At 63.7% G+C, this 11,607-nt stretch overlaps 1 protein-coding gene across 1 annotated transcript; it reads left to right on the plus strand.

The window, feature by feature from the left end:
• Window positions 1-2,532: 2,532 nt before the first annotated feature.
• On the plus strand, window positions 2,533-7,383 carry Crip2 (cysteine rich protein 2). Its single transcript, XM_046453128.2, has 8 exons — window positions 2,533-2,665; window positions 5,368-5,462; window positions 5,530-5,587; window positions 5,750-5,890; window positions 5,971-6,039; window positions 6,121-6,215; window positions 6,633-6,690; window positions 6,786-7,383. Exons 1-8 carry the CDS (start codon window positions 2,623-2,625, stop codon window positions 6,851-6,853), a joined length of 627 nt encoding a protein of 208 aa, XP_046309084.1. The 5' UTR covers window positions 2,533-2,622; the 3' UTR covers window positions 6,854-7,383.
• Window positions 7,384-11,607: the final 4,224 nt, after the last annotated feature.

The following is an 11,607-nucleotide window of genomic DNA, read 5'->3' on the forward strand; positions in this document are numbered from 1 at the left end:
GCTTTTGGCAACCGTGGGGGGTCTGGGGAAGGGGAGTGGGCTTTGGGTCAGCTCGAGCAGCTGGGTGGAAACCGCAGCCCCTTGCACAGCGGTGCCCTTCCTCTTCAGGCAGTTTTTGTCCCCAAGGCTGTGGGGTCCGGGAGACCTGGTGTGGGAAGGGCAGGTAGGCTCCCTCTACAATGCCTACCTCAGGGCCAGGCCCCTCCACCTGTGCCAGGCAGGGCTTTGACTGTGTGCCCATCTTTGATGAGGATGAGGCTGGGCAGAACGAGGGCCCAGGAGTGGGTTTCTCAGCTTTGCTTTGTCCTGCTGAGGCACTGCTGATGGGGAAAAGGACCTGCATCCGCAGCGTAGGGCCATCCCCAGAGGGCAGGCATGCTCTGAGGGACCTGAGGGTTGGCCTGGAGACCTGGTTCTGATAGCCCTGGCCTCCCTGCCAAGGCCCACCTCAGAGCCTCAGCCCAGGATGCACCCTTCCTGCATCTGCCACCAAGCCCATCCTAGGTTCCCTGCGGCAGGGTGACTGGACAGTAGGGCACCGTGTTACTGGGGCCCCAGGGGAAGGACCTCTGTTCCACAGCTGGTCACCTGCCTCAGCATCCAGGCCCCTGCCTGCCCCCCACACCCTGTCACCCTCCACTCCACCTATGCTAGGTGTTTACACCTTCCCTTCTCCACACCAGGAGCCCATCCTGGCCCACCATGCCCTAACCTGTAGCTCCTCATGGCCTCGGAGGTGGAAGCCAAGGCTGTTGCTGTGTGCCTGTTGACCCATGTCCATTCCTGTCAGGCCCAGAACAGCTCCATAACACCATGGAACCTCTGGCCTCGACCAAGGGACTGCAACTGGGGGTGAGCAGGGTAAAAGCTGCCAGCAGGACTCCCCTTCCCCTCCCCACTCCACCACCTCTCAACCCCGGGCATCTGGCCAGTGCTGAATGCCATTCCTTTGCTGCCACCCGTTCCAGGGTCCTCCACCCTCAACTGCTCTTGAGGCAGGGCTGGGCACCCTTAGGATCCGTCCTTCCAGAAAACACAGTCCTGCAAATATCAAGAAGTAGAGTGCTGTCAGGGGGGGTGGTGCCCAAGTCCCCCCCTTGGCTCCCAAGCTGGGGAAGGAGCTAGAGGGTACGGTAATGGGTACCAAGTGGAGGTCAGGGGGACATGAATCCAGGCTGAGCAATGAGCTGGTGGTGAGTGAAAGGACCCTGCCCGGGAAGGCACTGGCTGAATGCTCCCTGCCCCCATCTCTCACCTTAGCAGTCCAGAGGTGCCCAGGGGGAGCTGGTCAGGCTGGTCAGTCAGGCTTTGGCGGGGGGGGGGGGGGGGATGTTTTGGAGCTGCCATTGCCATGGAAACGGCAGTGGCAGCCTGGTGTGTGCCAGGATGGGGGAAGGGAACCAGGGCAGGCCACTGCTACCTGGATCCTGGAAGGGGTGACGAAGCCACTTGGCCCAGAACTCAGGCCGGGCAGAGGCACCAGGCAGAGGAAATGAGGCGGACCTCAATGTCTGGCACAGAGCAGTGAAGAACGTGCCCAGAGTTGGCTGCCCAGACTGGGGCTTGGATGAGGAGTGTGAGGGTTGTTTCTGGGGCCCGGGTCCCAGCTGGGCAGTGGGCTGAGAAGGAGGACTGAGTAGACATCTGAGGGTCCGGAGGCCTTTGTCTTGGGACAGATCCTTCTGGGGTCCAGGATGGAGGCAGGCAGAGGTTGGAGAGGTCAGGCAGGCCCCTGGTCGAGAGGACAGTGGTTTGCAGGGGGATGGTTCTGAGGATTAGGCAGGGTGGGAGACACCATCTGATTGGCAGGATCTCAGGCTGCCCGGCCCTATGGAACGCTTTGGGGCCAGGAGCCTGGAACTCAGAGGCCCTGGGCCTAGGAAAGAAAGTAGCCAGGAACTCGCAGATGGGCGTGTCAGCCCGCAGCAGCCGGCTCGGAGGGCACTCGCAGCGGCTCCACTGCCCGAGTGGGAGTGCGCGCGGAGCAGCCTTTGCGCGCGAGTGCGCCCGCGGCCCCCTCGTCCCTGCGCCGGCGCAGGCCGCCCCGTCCCGGCTCCCCACCCTTCCAGCCGTTTCTCGCGCTGTTTTGGGAAGTGGCGGCGCCTCCCTGCGAGTCCCGCCCGCCCGCCTTCAGCACCACAGACAGGACCGCTGGGCCCCGCCCGGAACCCGACGCCCAGCGCCGCGCAGCTGTTGCTGTGGAAACCGGGCAACAAAGGGAGGCGGTGTCGCGCGGCGGGTGGGGGTGGGTCGGCGCCCCGCGCGAGACCCCTCCCGCCGCGACTCAGCCAGGCGCCGGGGGCGGGGGCGGAGGACCCTGGACGGGTTCGCAGGGGGCACGCGCCGGCCCGAAGACCCGTTGTTGCCGTGGAAACGCTGAGGCGGGCCTCAGAGACCCGCGGAGCAAGCGGGTCTGGGCGCAGGGCAGGGTGGCCTTTCCCCGCGGCAGGTGCGCCCCGCCCGCTGCATCTCCAGCGTCTGGCGGCCCGGGGGGCGGGCTCCCGAGGCCCCGCCCGGCCGCGGAGCCAATGACGGGCGGGGGGCCGGAGGGCGGGGCCGACTCGGGCGGCAGCGCGGAGACGAGCGCGGGCGGAGGGCGCGGACAGACCGGGCGCACACACCATGGCCTCCAAGTGCCCCAAGTGCGACAAGACCGTGTACTTCGGTGAGTGTCCGCCCGCCGCCAGTCCCCCGCTGCACAACCGCGCCCCGCGGTGCGCTCGGGTTGGGGTGCGCGGCTGGAGCCCGGCTCTCCTAGCTACCCACGCGGGTGCGGCCGGAGGGTGCGGCCCGCGCAGGGCGGGGGCAGCCACGCCAAGCCCTGGAGCTGCGGGTGGGGGCCGGTGGGGTGCGGGACCCTAAGCCCTAAAGCCATTTCCTCCGGTAACGACCCCGCCCGTGGGGCAGGGTCTTGGGCGCGCTCCGGAGCGGACACATCGCTGATCTCCGGCGGCGGCGCCACCCGGGGCGGGGTCGGGCGGGGTTGCGCGCTCCTGTCGTTCCTGGTCGTACCCCTCGGTCCCAGCCGGCTGCCCTTCCAGGCCCTGGCTCGCTTGGACCCAAGCAGTGACCCCAGAGCCCACTGGCTTCTACCCAGGCCGCTGGCCTAGGTCTGGGCTGCGTTGTCGGGACTCAGTCCAAGCGGGGGCGACCTTGGCCTCCGCCTCCAGCATGTCCCAACCAGTTCCTTTCCTTAGCGAGGTACCCCCGCAGTTTCACACCGGGGTGGAGGTGGGAGTGCTACAAAAGTCCTCACGGACTTGAGTTAGGGGTGGCCTGGACCCCAGCCTTTTGGATGTCAGGACCGCTAGGGCAGGAGGCAGTATGAGGCAGCGGGGCTGGTCTCTTGCAGACAGTCCCTTCTTTCAGATGTCCACCCAGACCCCTAACCTGTTCACTCACATCCTTGGGCTGCCCTGGGATAGCCCGTGCTCCTTCTGAGTTCCCACTTTCCCAGGGTAGCAAAGTCCCTGCCTATTGACGGAAGGACAGTCAGAGCACCAGAAATGAGAAGAGCAGAAGGGTAGAACAGACAGGGTCTGCCAGGGGGTGGTCAGAGGAAGCCACTGGCTTCCCCAGCCGGCAGGAGGGGGAGGGGGAGGGGCCACACTGCCGTTTGCTGTTCCCAGAGGGAGGGACCGGATTTGGCCAGGAGCTGAGGGGCTTCCTGCTTCCTCCTCAGGAGCTGGCCCAGCCCTCAGTCCCTGTCCAAAGAGGGCTTGTCCCTACAAGGCTCAGGGTGAGGAGCAGAGGCCAGGGCCCTCGCAGTCTGGCTGTTCATGACTTTGTCCCAGACCCCAGCTTAGGATTCTCTGGAGCCTTGGCCAACAAGCAACCCGGAAAAAGACCTCTGCCGCTTGGAAGAGAGGAAAACAGGCTCCTCAGCCCCAGAGGCTCTGTCCTGCCTGAAAGCCCTGAAGGCAGGGGCCCAGAGCCCTGCCCACTCCACCACCAGGCTGCAGCCCAGCACCCCCCGCTACACAGACCCCAGCCAGGACATCCTAGAGGAACCTTAGGATTTGTGCCTGTGTCCCCGAGAACGCATGTGGTCTGATGGGGAGCCCTTTCCCTTCCAAGCTATTAGACTTGATCGATTCTGTGTTCCCAGCTCAAGTCGATGTAACCATCGACTCAGCCAGTGGGTCTGAGGGTCAGTTCCCTGCCCCCACATGGCCCATGTCCCAGAGCTGGCCAGAGGAGCCTGGTTCTGGCAGCCCTGGACGGCAGCTGCCACAACCGCCGTTGGCGATCTCGACGACTTTCTTATCGCACTGCTATGAGAGGATGCCAGGCTGGGGAGAGGACCAAGCCCCACTCTACCCAGCCAGCTCCTGTCTGCCTTGGGGTGGACACAGTGGGGGCCCTGGCTGATGGTGTCAGGGGAAGATGAGCAGGTACTCCTCTCTGGAGGTGGGGGCGGGTCCTGGAGGATGGCCTTTCCCCGAGTTCTGGAGAACCAGCGCTTGGGGCCCTGTACTGAGGGACCTGAAGCACCTAGTCGTGTGGCCTGGATCCGTACCCCAGGCCTCTCGAGGTGGGCTGTACCCTGCCAGGGCTCCATTATTCTCTACCTCTTGCCAGGTTTGCCAGGGTTCTGGCCCAGATGGCATGCACTGGGCCACACTGTGAGTGGGAGCTAAAGAGCTGCTGGGCCTCTACCCAGCAGAGCCGGGGCCACAGCCCAGGGCCAGACACCCTCCTCAGCCTCTAGTCTAGCCCCTTCCCTCTGGAATTCCGGCTCTTCTCCACCCTCTTCCTGCTTTACTCCCATGGGGAGGCCCAGCTTCTGTCCACTTGGAGGCCCACGCTTCCGCCCTTTGGAAGGTGGCTCAGCAGCCTGAGCTCCCAGAGTGGGGATAGTGGGCACCCCATTCTCAGCAGCTGGTCTCAGACCTTTGGCGCCACAGTGGCAGCCGGAGGAGACGGGGTGGGGGAGGGCCCAGAATGATGGAGCCAAATATAGACACATGGGTCCTGCTGGGGTCTCAAGGAGGCCAGGGGCTGCTCCCTCTGCAGCCAGCCTCTGCCAGCTCCACAGGGCCTTATGAGGTGGGGGTTGGTGACGTGTGCAGGAGAACAGGTGTGGGGGAGGCAGGTGTGTGAGGGAGGTTCAGGTGTAAGCAGGCTCAGTGAAAACAGGCATTGAGGGCATAAAAGGCGCTCCATCTGGGACCGCTTACAAATGACCAGGACCTGGAGGGAGAGCAGGGGCTGGCCTAGGTGATGGGATTTTCCCAAGAGGGAAGCCCGCTCAGCTTGGAGCCCCTGAAGTGGGAGACAGCCGGGTGGGGCCTGGAAGCTGCAGGACTGGGAAGGGGACTGGGAAGGGTAGGTCCAGTGGCTGCCCTGACCCTCTGCTGCCCGCAGCTGAGAAAGTGAGCTCCCTGGGCAAGGATTGGCACAAGTTCTGCCTCAAGTGTGAGCGCTGCAACAAGACGCTGACCCCGGGGGGCCATGCTGAGGTAAGGTCAGCCCTGGGGAGGCGGGCAGGGCCACAGCTCCTCGCCCTAACCCAGCCTCTCTGCCTAGCATGATGGGAAGCCCTTCTGCCACAAACCCTGCTACGCAACACTGTTTGGACCCAAAGGTGAGTGCTGCGCTGGCGGACTGCCACGGGCTCGCCCCTGGGGTTCCGGGTGGCCTGGAGGCCACAGAGCCCTGGGAGGGCTGTCTTCTGAGAAGCTTCAGGTGCGATGGGAGGGTGGGCCATGGGCACTGGCCACCCAGCTGATGTGCCTGCCCCTCGCAGGCGTGAATATTGGGGGTGCTGGCTCCTACATCTATGAGAAGCCCCTGGCTGAGGGCCCTCAGGTCACCGGCCCCATCGAGGTGCCAGTGGTCCGAGCTGAGGAGCGGAAGGCCAGCGGTCCCACTAAGGGGCCCAGCAGAGGTGGGTTGGGCACCGCCAGGGGGCAGATGTGGGTGGGTGTAGGTGGCAGCAGCCCCCCTGACCCAGCTCCACACCCCCAGCCTCCAGCGTGACCACGTTCACTGGGGAGCCCAACATGTGTCCTCGCTGCAACAAAAGGGTCTACTTTGGTGAGTGATGGTGCCCGGCCCCAGCCCTGGGGAGCTTGTGCCCTGCGCTGTGCTGGACTTCATGCTTCTCCTCCCTCCTAGCCGAGAAGGTGACATCTCTGGGCAAGGACTGGCACCGGCCCTGTCTGCGCTGCGAGCGCTGCTCAAAGACGCTGACCCCAGGCGGGCACGCGGAGGTGAGGCCCTGGAATTGGGGCACATGAGGAGAGGGAGGGCTGTATGAGGACTCAGGGGCCCAAGCCCTTGGGCAGGGGCGTGTCATTGGGACGCAAGAGCCCCAGGGGCTGGACAGGAGCACATGGCTGGGGACTACCTTGGCCTACATGTGGGAGACTTGGTGATGGCTGCAGCTGCTGGGAGAGGCCCTAGGGGAGCCCGCTCCAGGCTGAGGGCTGCCCCCTGGTGGCCAGGCAGAGACTCGCCCTGCACGTGCTGGTGGTCACACACCCCCCCCCCCCCCCCGACTGCCAAAGAGTGGGCCTGGACATGGCCTTGTGAGCCTGAGGGCTCTTGGGGGGAGGCCGCAGGTGACAGTGGTCTCTAACCCTGGGGAGGGGAAGGTTATGCCAGCACGCTCCTCATCCTGCCCACAGCATGACGGCCAGCCTTACTGCCACAAGCCCTGCTATGGCATACTGTTTGGACCCAAGGGTGAGTGTGGCCAGGTGTGGGTTGTGGGTGCCCCTCCTCTGCCCCAGGCCCCTGCTCCTTCCTTCCTTGACCACCCGGGCCTTCTCTCTCCACAGGAGTGAACACCGGGGCTGTGGGCAGCTACATCTATGACAGGGACCCGGAAGGCACGGTTCAGCCCTAGGCCCACAGCCCCTCAGAGGGGCAGGGCCTGTCTGCCTTCTGCTGGATCCTGCCCCAGGCCCCCTCCTTGGCTCTGTGGGGGACAGTGATCTGCTGCCAGTCCTGCCTCAGTGCATCCTGCCGCAAGCCCCAGGCCTGAGTGTTAGAGCGGAGCCTGAGTGGTGGTTCCCAGAGCAGCGCCCATGTCCAGCCCTGTTCTTGGTGTGTCACACCCTCATGGTGCCTCGTGTGTCACTCACTGCCCCCTCTATTGCCGAGTGTGTCCCCATGTCCAGCATTCTCTGTGTGTCTGTCCCTATGTGTCCCCAAGTCCCTGGTGCTCTCTTAGGAAGCTGTGCTGCTCCCTACTTACTGCCCATTCCTGCCCACCAGTATTATTTATGCTCCAGCTTGCCGGTGATGGCCACAAGCTCACGGTGTCCTTAGGGCAGGGCAGAGCCCTGCCAGGAACCCTCTGCCTGGCTCCCACACTGCCCGCTCACCCACTTCTCTCACACTTAGCTGTCAATAAAAGGTTTGAGGATCATAGAACCCAGTGCCATGGATGTGTATCCAGGACAAAGTCCCTTTGTCCTGCCCAAGGTGCTTCCAACCAGTGCCCCTGGGCCTGGCTTCTGGTGGGGTTGAGATGTTTCTGAAGCAGGGCCTGGTTTTGGGCAGTGGTAGCATCACTGAGATGGGGTGGGCAGCAGGAGGCACACCTGTGCAGAGGTGAGAGGGGGTGGGCGGGGTCCAACAGGACGTGGCCCTGGGTGGTGATGAGACCTTGCAGGGGAGCCTGGGCGTGATGAGACCTTGCAGGGGAGCCTGGGCGTGATGAGATCTTGCAGGGGAGCCTGGGCGTGATGAGATCTTGCAGGGGAGCCTGGGCGTGATGAGACCTTGCAGGGGAGCCTGGGCGTGATGAGACCTTGCAGGGGAGCCTGGGCGTGATGAGACCTTGCAGGGGAGCCTGGGCGTGATGAGATCTTGCAGGGGAGCCTGGGCGTGATGAGATCTTGCAGGGGAGCCTGGGCGTGATGAGATCTTGCAGGGGAGCCTGGGTCGTGATGAGACCTTGCAGGGGAGCCTGGGTCGTGATGAGATCTTGCAGGGGAGCCTGGGCGTGATGAGATCTTGCAGGGGAGCCTGGGCGTGATGAGATCTTGCAGGGGAGCCTGGGCGTGATGAGACCTTGCAGGGGAGCCTGGGTCGTGATGAGACCTTGCAGGGGAGCCTGGGTCGTGATGAGACCTTGCAGGGGAGCCTGGGTCGTGATGAGACCTTGCAGGGGAGCCTGGTCTTTGGAAACAGCTGCAGCCATCAGAACCAGGTGGTGTAGGAGGGGTGGGTCTTGAGAACAGGCAGAGGAGGGAAGGGGAACTGGTGACCAGAGGAGTCCTGGGCAGAGAATGGGGAGCTGGTGCAAGGTGGACAGGCAGCCGCGTGGGCTGGGAGGTCAGCAGTCAGGCCAGGCTCGCCATGGCTGTTTTCCCCTGCTGCAGTCTGCAGCGTGAACCCTTCATGAACTTAGCCTGCCTCAGGTGTGCAGGGTGACTCAGCGACAGAATGAGGGTGGTCATTTGTAGGTGAGGGTCTGCGGGGTCCTTCCCTGCCTAAGTGGATTTGCAATGATACCAGAGTTCTGGCCTCCCCACGGGTTCAGACTACCCTTCCAACCAGGACGCCCTGGCGGCTGACGAAACCTGCACACAGCGCTCCCTCCGCGCCCACCAGAGGGCGCCCCTGCCCTTGGGCTCCGCGCTCTGGGTGTCGCAGGACTCGCAGCCAGACCCGCGCCCGCGGGCTGCTGCTCCTGCTTTGCACCCCACCCAGGATACCTGGCCCATCTGAAGCTACCAGGCGTGGTCACCTCGGGGACATCCAAGGCCTGTTCTGGGTCCCCAGCTCGCCGTCCAGGCCATCGGCCAGGGGGTGGCTGAACCCGGACGCCGCGTGCATTGTCTTACAAGCAGCTTCCGCGGCTGGCTCTGGGGTCTGGCAGTGTCTTCCCCCGCCCCCGCCTGAGTTGCTGCCAGGATGTGCGTCTAGCGGCCCAGAGTGGCGGCCGCTTCCCATCCCAGGCGGACGCAGGTCCGGCAGCGCGCGGGACTCCTGCTCAGAGGCGCAGCTGAGACCCCCAGCCCCGCCTTGTCGCCCCTCCTGCCGGGACAAGTTCTCGCGGACAGGGGTGCGTGCGGACGCAGGCTGGGGATGGGGGTGCTGCCGAGCGCGCAGCGGGCCCCGCAGCCTCCGCTGAAACTATGGAGGGGCCCTCCCCAAATCTTCAGCGGGTCAGTGGCATATTAGGGCAAGGAGACCCCCCGCCCTGGACTTGGGGTGATTGAGGACCAGGGGTCATTCCAAGTAGATCAGCTCCTGGCTCTACGGCCGGACTGCTCCCCGTCTCAGGCTCAGCAGGGCAGGACTTGCCGGTTTCCTGCCGGGGAAGACGACGCTGCAGTGTTTGTTTCCAAGGGGTTGTCATGGAAACTGGGCGGCACAGCTACTGTTTGTCTGAGCCTTGTTGCTGGGCGGTGGCCGATGCACCACTAAGACACCTCTTTGGTGGCACTAGCTCCAGACGCCCCCAAGATGGACGGGAGGGGGGAATGGATGTCTTTGTCCCTGGGAACACGGCCCTCTCCCCCACCCACTGAGAGGCTGGGTTTGCGTGCACCCTCCCTCACACTCAAGCAGTGAGGCTGCTCAAAAATGCCATGTGACCACCTCACTCCCAGTTCAGGACCCCTGGACCCTCATACCCAGGCCACTCTGCTCAACTAGCTGTGCCTGGATAGCTGGTCTGCGCACGCCCACCCCCGTCCCCAGTCGCACCCTACCCCACTGCGCGATTTAGTGGCTGACTTCCCTGCCAGGTGTCTGTCCCCAACTCCCCCCACCTCTCCCCTGTCTCTGACTCAAGCTACTCCCATATCTGCATCTCAGTGAGGCAGCTCAGCCTGAGGCTCCCTGTGTCCCCACTTCCCGAGTTCCAAACTCCCAGAACCCACCCTTCAGGCTCATCTCAGCGTCATCTGGGCCAGTGACCCTGGCATCAGCCCTGGCACCCTTCTCCCCAGAGACTTCCCCAGCTCTTGGCTCCTTGACCCTATCCAGGTCAGGGTAGCTTCCTCTGGAGTCTATAGGAATTGGGGTAACATGACTCCTTCCTGCCCCTGGGTCTGGCTCACTGGCTTCTGGCTGCAGCCTGGGAGGCTGGATATCAAGAAAATAGCATGTTCCAGAGCCCTGGGCTCTCTATGCTGTTGGGTGAGCACAGGCAAGGGCTGGCTAGGGACCAAAGTGGCCAGGTGTGGGCAGCCCTTTTCCCCAGGGCCTGACTGGTTTTGGGTTTGGCTCAGGGCCATAAACAGGGCCTCAGCTGCTGGGCTGTAAGTCTGGAATTTGAGGTGGTTCTGCTTGGGCTTTGGTTCTAGGAAGCCAACTGGGCATCAAGCCCAGCCACAAGGAAGGGGAGGGCAGGACACCCCATCTGGCCAGACTCTGAGCCCTAGGCAGAGGGTGCAGCCCCACTAGCAGAGGCCGTACCCTTTGCATCACCCCAACAGCTATGCCGCCTTCAGGAGAGGAAAAAAACTGTCTACCTAGGCCCAAGGTATGATACCTGCAGGGCAGAGAGACCTGTCTGGGAATCACAATGTCCAGTCCCTCCTCACCCTCACTCCAGTACGCGTCCCAGCAGGTCAACCCTGGGGCCAGATTTCAGGCCTGACAGCCTTCCCAGGAGACGAACTACTGAAAATAGGCCCTGGGAACTTGCAATGTCCTGGACTGAGCCTGGAGGAGGGGCAGGGAGGGTGGACCCTGGGGCGGCCTGAGCCTGGTCTGGCCCCGGGCTCAGCATACTTTCCAGCGACAAGTGCTGGCAGAGCAGGTATCTGGGTGCAAAGAACACAGGGCAGGCCCAGCTGCCTTGGGGGACATCTTCACTGTCCACACCCTGAGCTGGGCACAAGGCTAGATGCTGGGTGAGGGCTTCAGGGATGTGAAGGTGGCTGCTGGAGGCAAAGGCAAACAGCACACTCTGCCAAGGAAGAGCCACCAGGGGCCCTTACCCAGAGGCTGAACTTTCCCCATGGGGGTGGATGACAGGATTCCTCAGCGGTCACTGGGCCCCAGGAGGCCCAGCCCTGCCTTCTCTGGCTGGCCAGCTGAGGGCGCAGGGGCGTGTGCAGAGAGAAGGCCGGGCAGATGAGGAGGAATCTGCCCCCACCCCTCCAGGTCTTAGTGCCCTCATGCTGTGCTGGTACAGGGCAGAATGTTCTGGCACAGAGGCACCCAGGGCAACAGCTAGGGGTGCTCAGTGTCCTGTCCTGCCCACCACACTGCCTTCCATTGATGCGACGCGTACCAGTAGCACCTGGCAGTTTGCAGGGGGTGGAGCTGCCAGGGCCTTCACCTGGACCAGTGGTCCTGAGTCAGGTCGACCCCTTGGATCTGGTCAGTGGCCCTCCTCCACAGGCAGCCTAGGTCAGAAGGGGCCAGGTGAACTGAAGCAAGAGGCCTTACACCTGGGCATGGGCATGGTGGCCTGCAACTGATGAGGGGTCCCCACATCCACAGGTAGGGTGGATGGGGGCACATCAGCCTGTGGCTGAAGTTTTGGGAGAGTTCCAGGGAGAGGGTGTTGGTGTGTGTGCGCGTACGTGTGTGTCTGTATGTGCATGTTTATGTGTGTGTCTAAGCGTGCGCATCTGGAAAAACTGCTGCGTGTCCAACTCAGAGGGTGCCGCCCCAGGGCTCCCCCGCCTG

Source organism: Marmota monax, unplaced genomic scaffold (genome assembly GCF_021218885.2).
Source record: "Marmota monax isolate L192 unplaced genomic scaffold, Marmota_monax_Labrador192_F-V1.1 WCK01_AAM20220418_F8-fsc00190, whole genome shotgun sequence".
In the NCBI taxonomy this organism is placed as follows: domain Eukaryota; kingdom Metazoa; phylum Chordata; class Mammalia; order Rodentia; family Sciuridae; genus Marmota; species Marmota monax.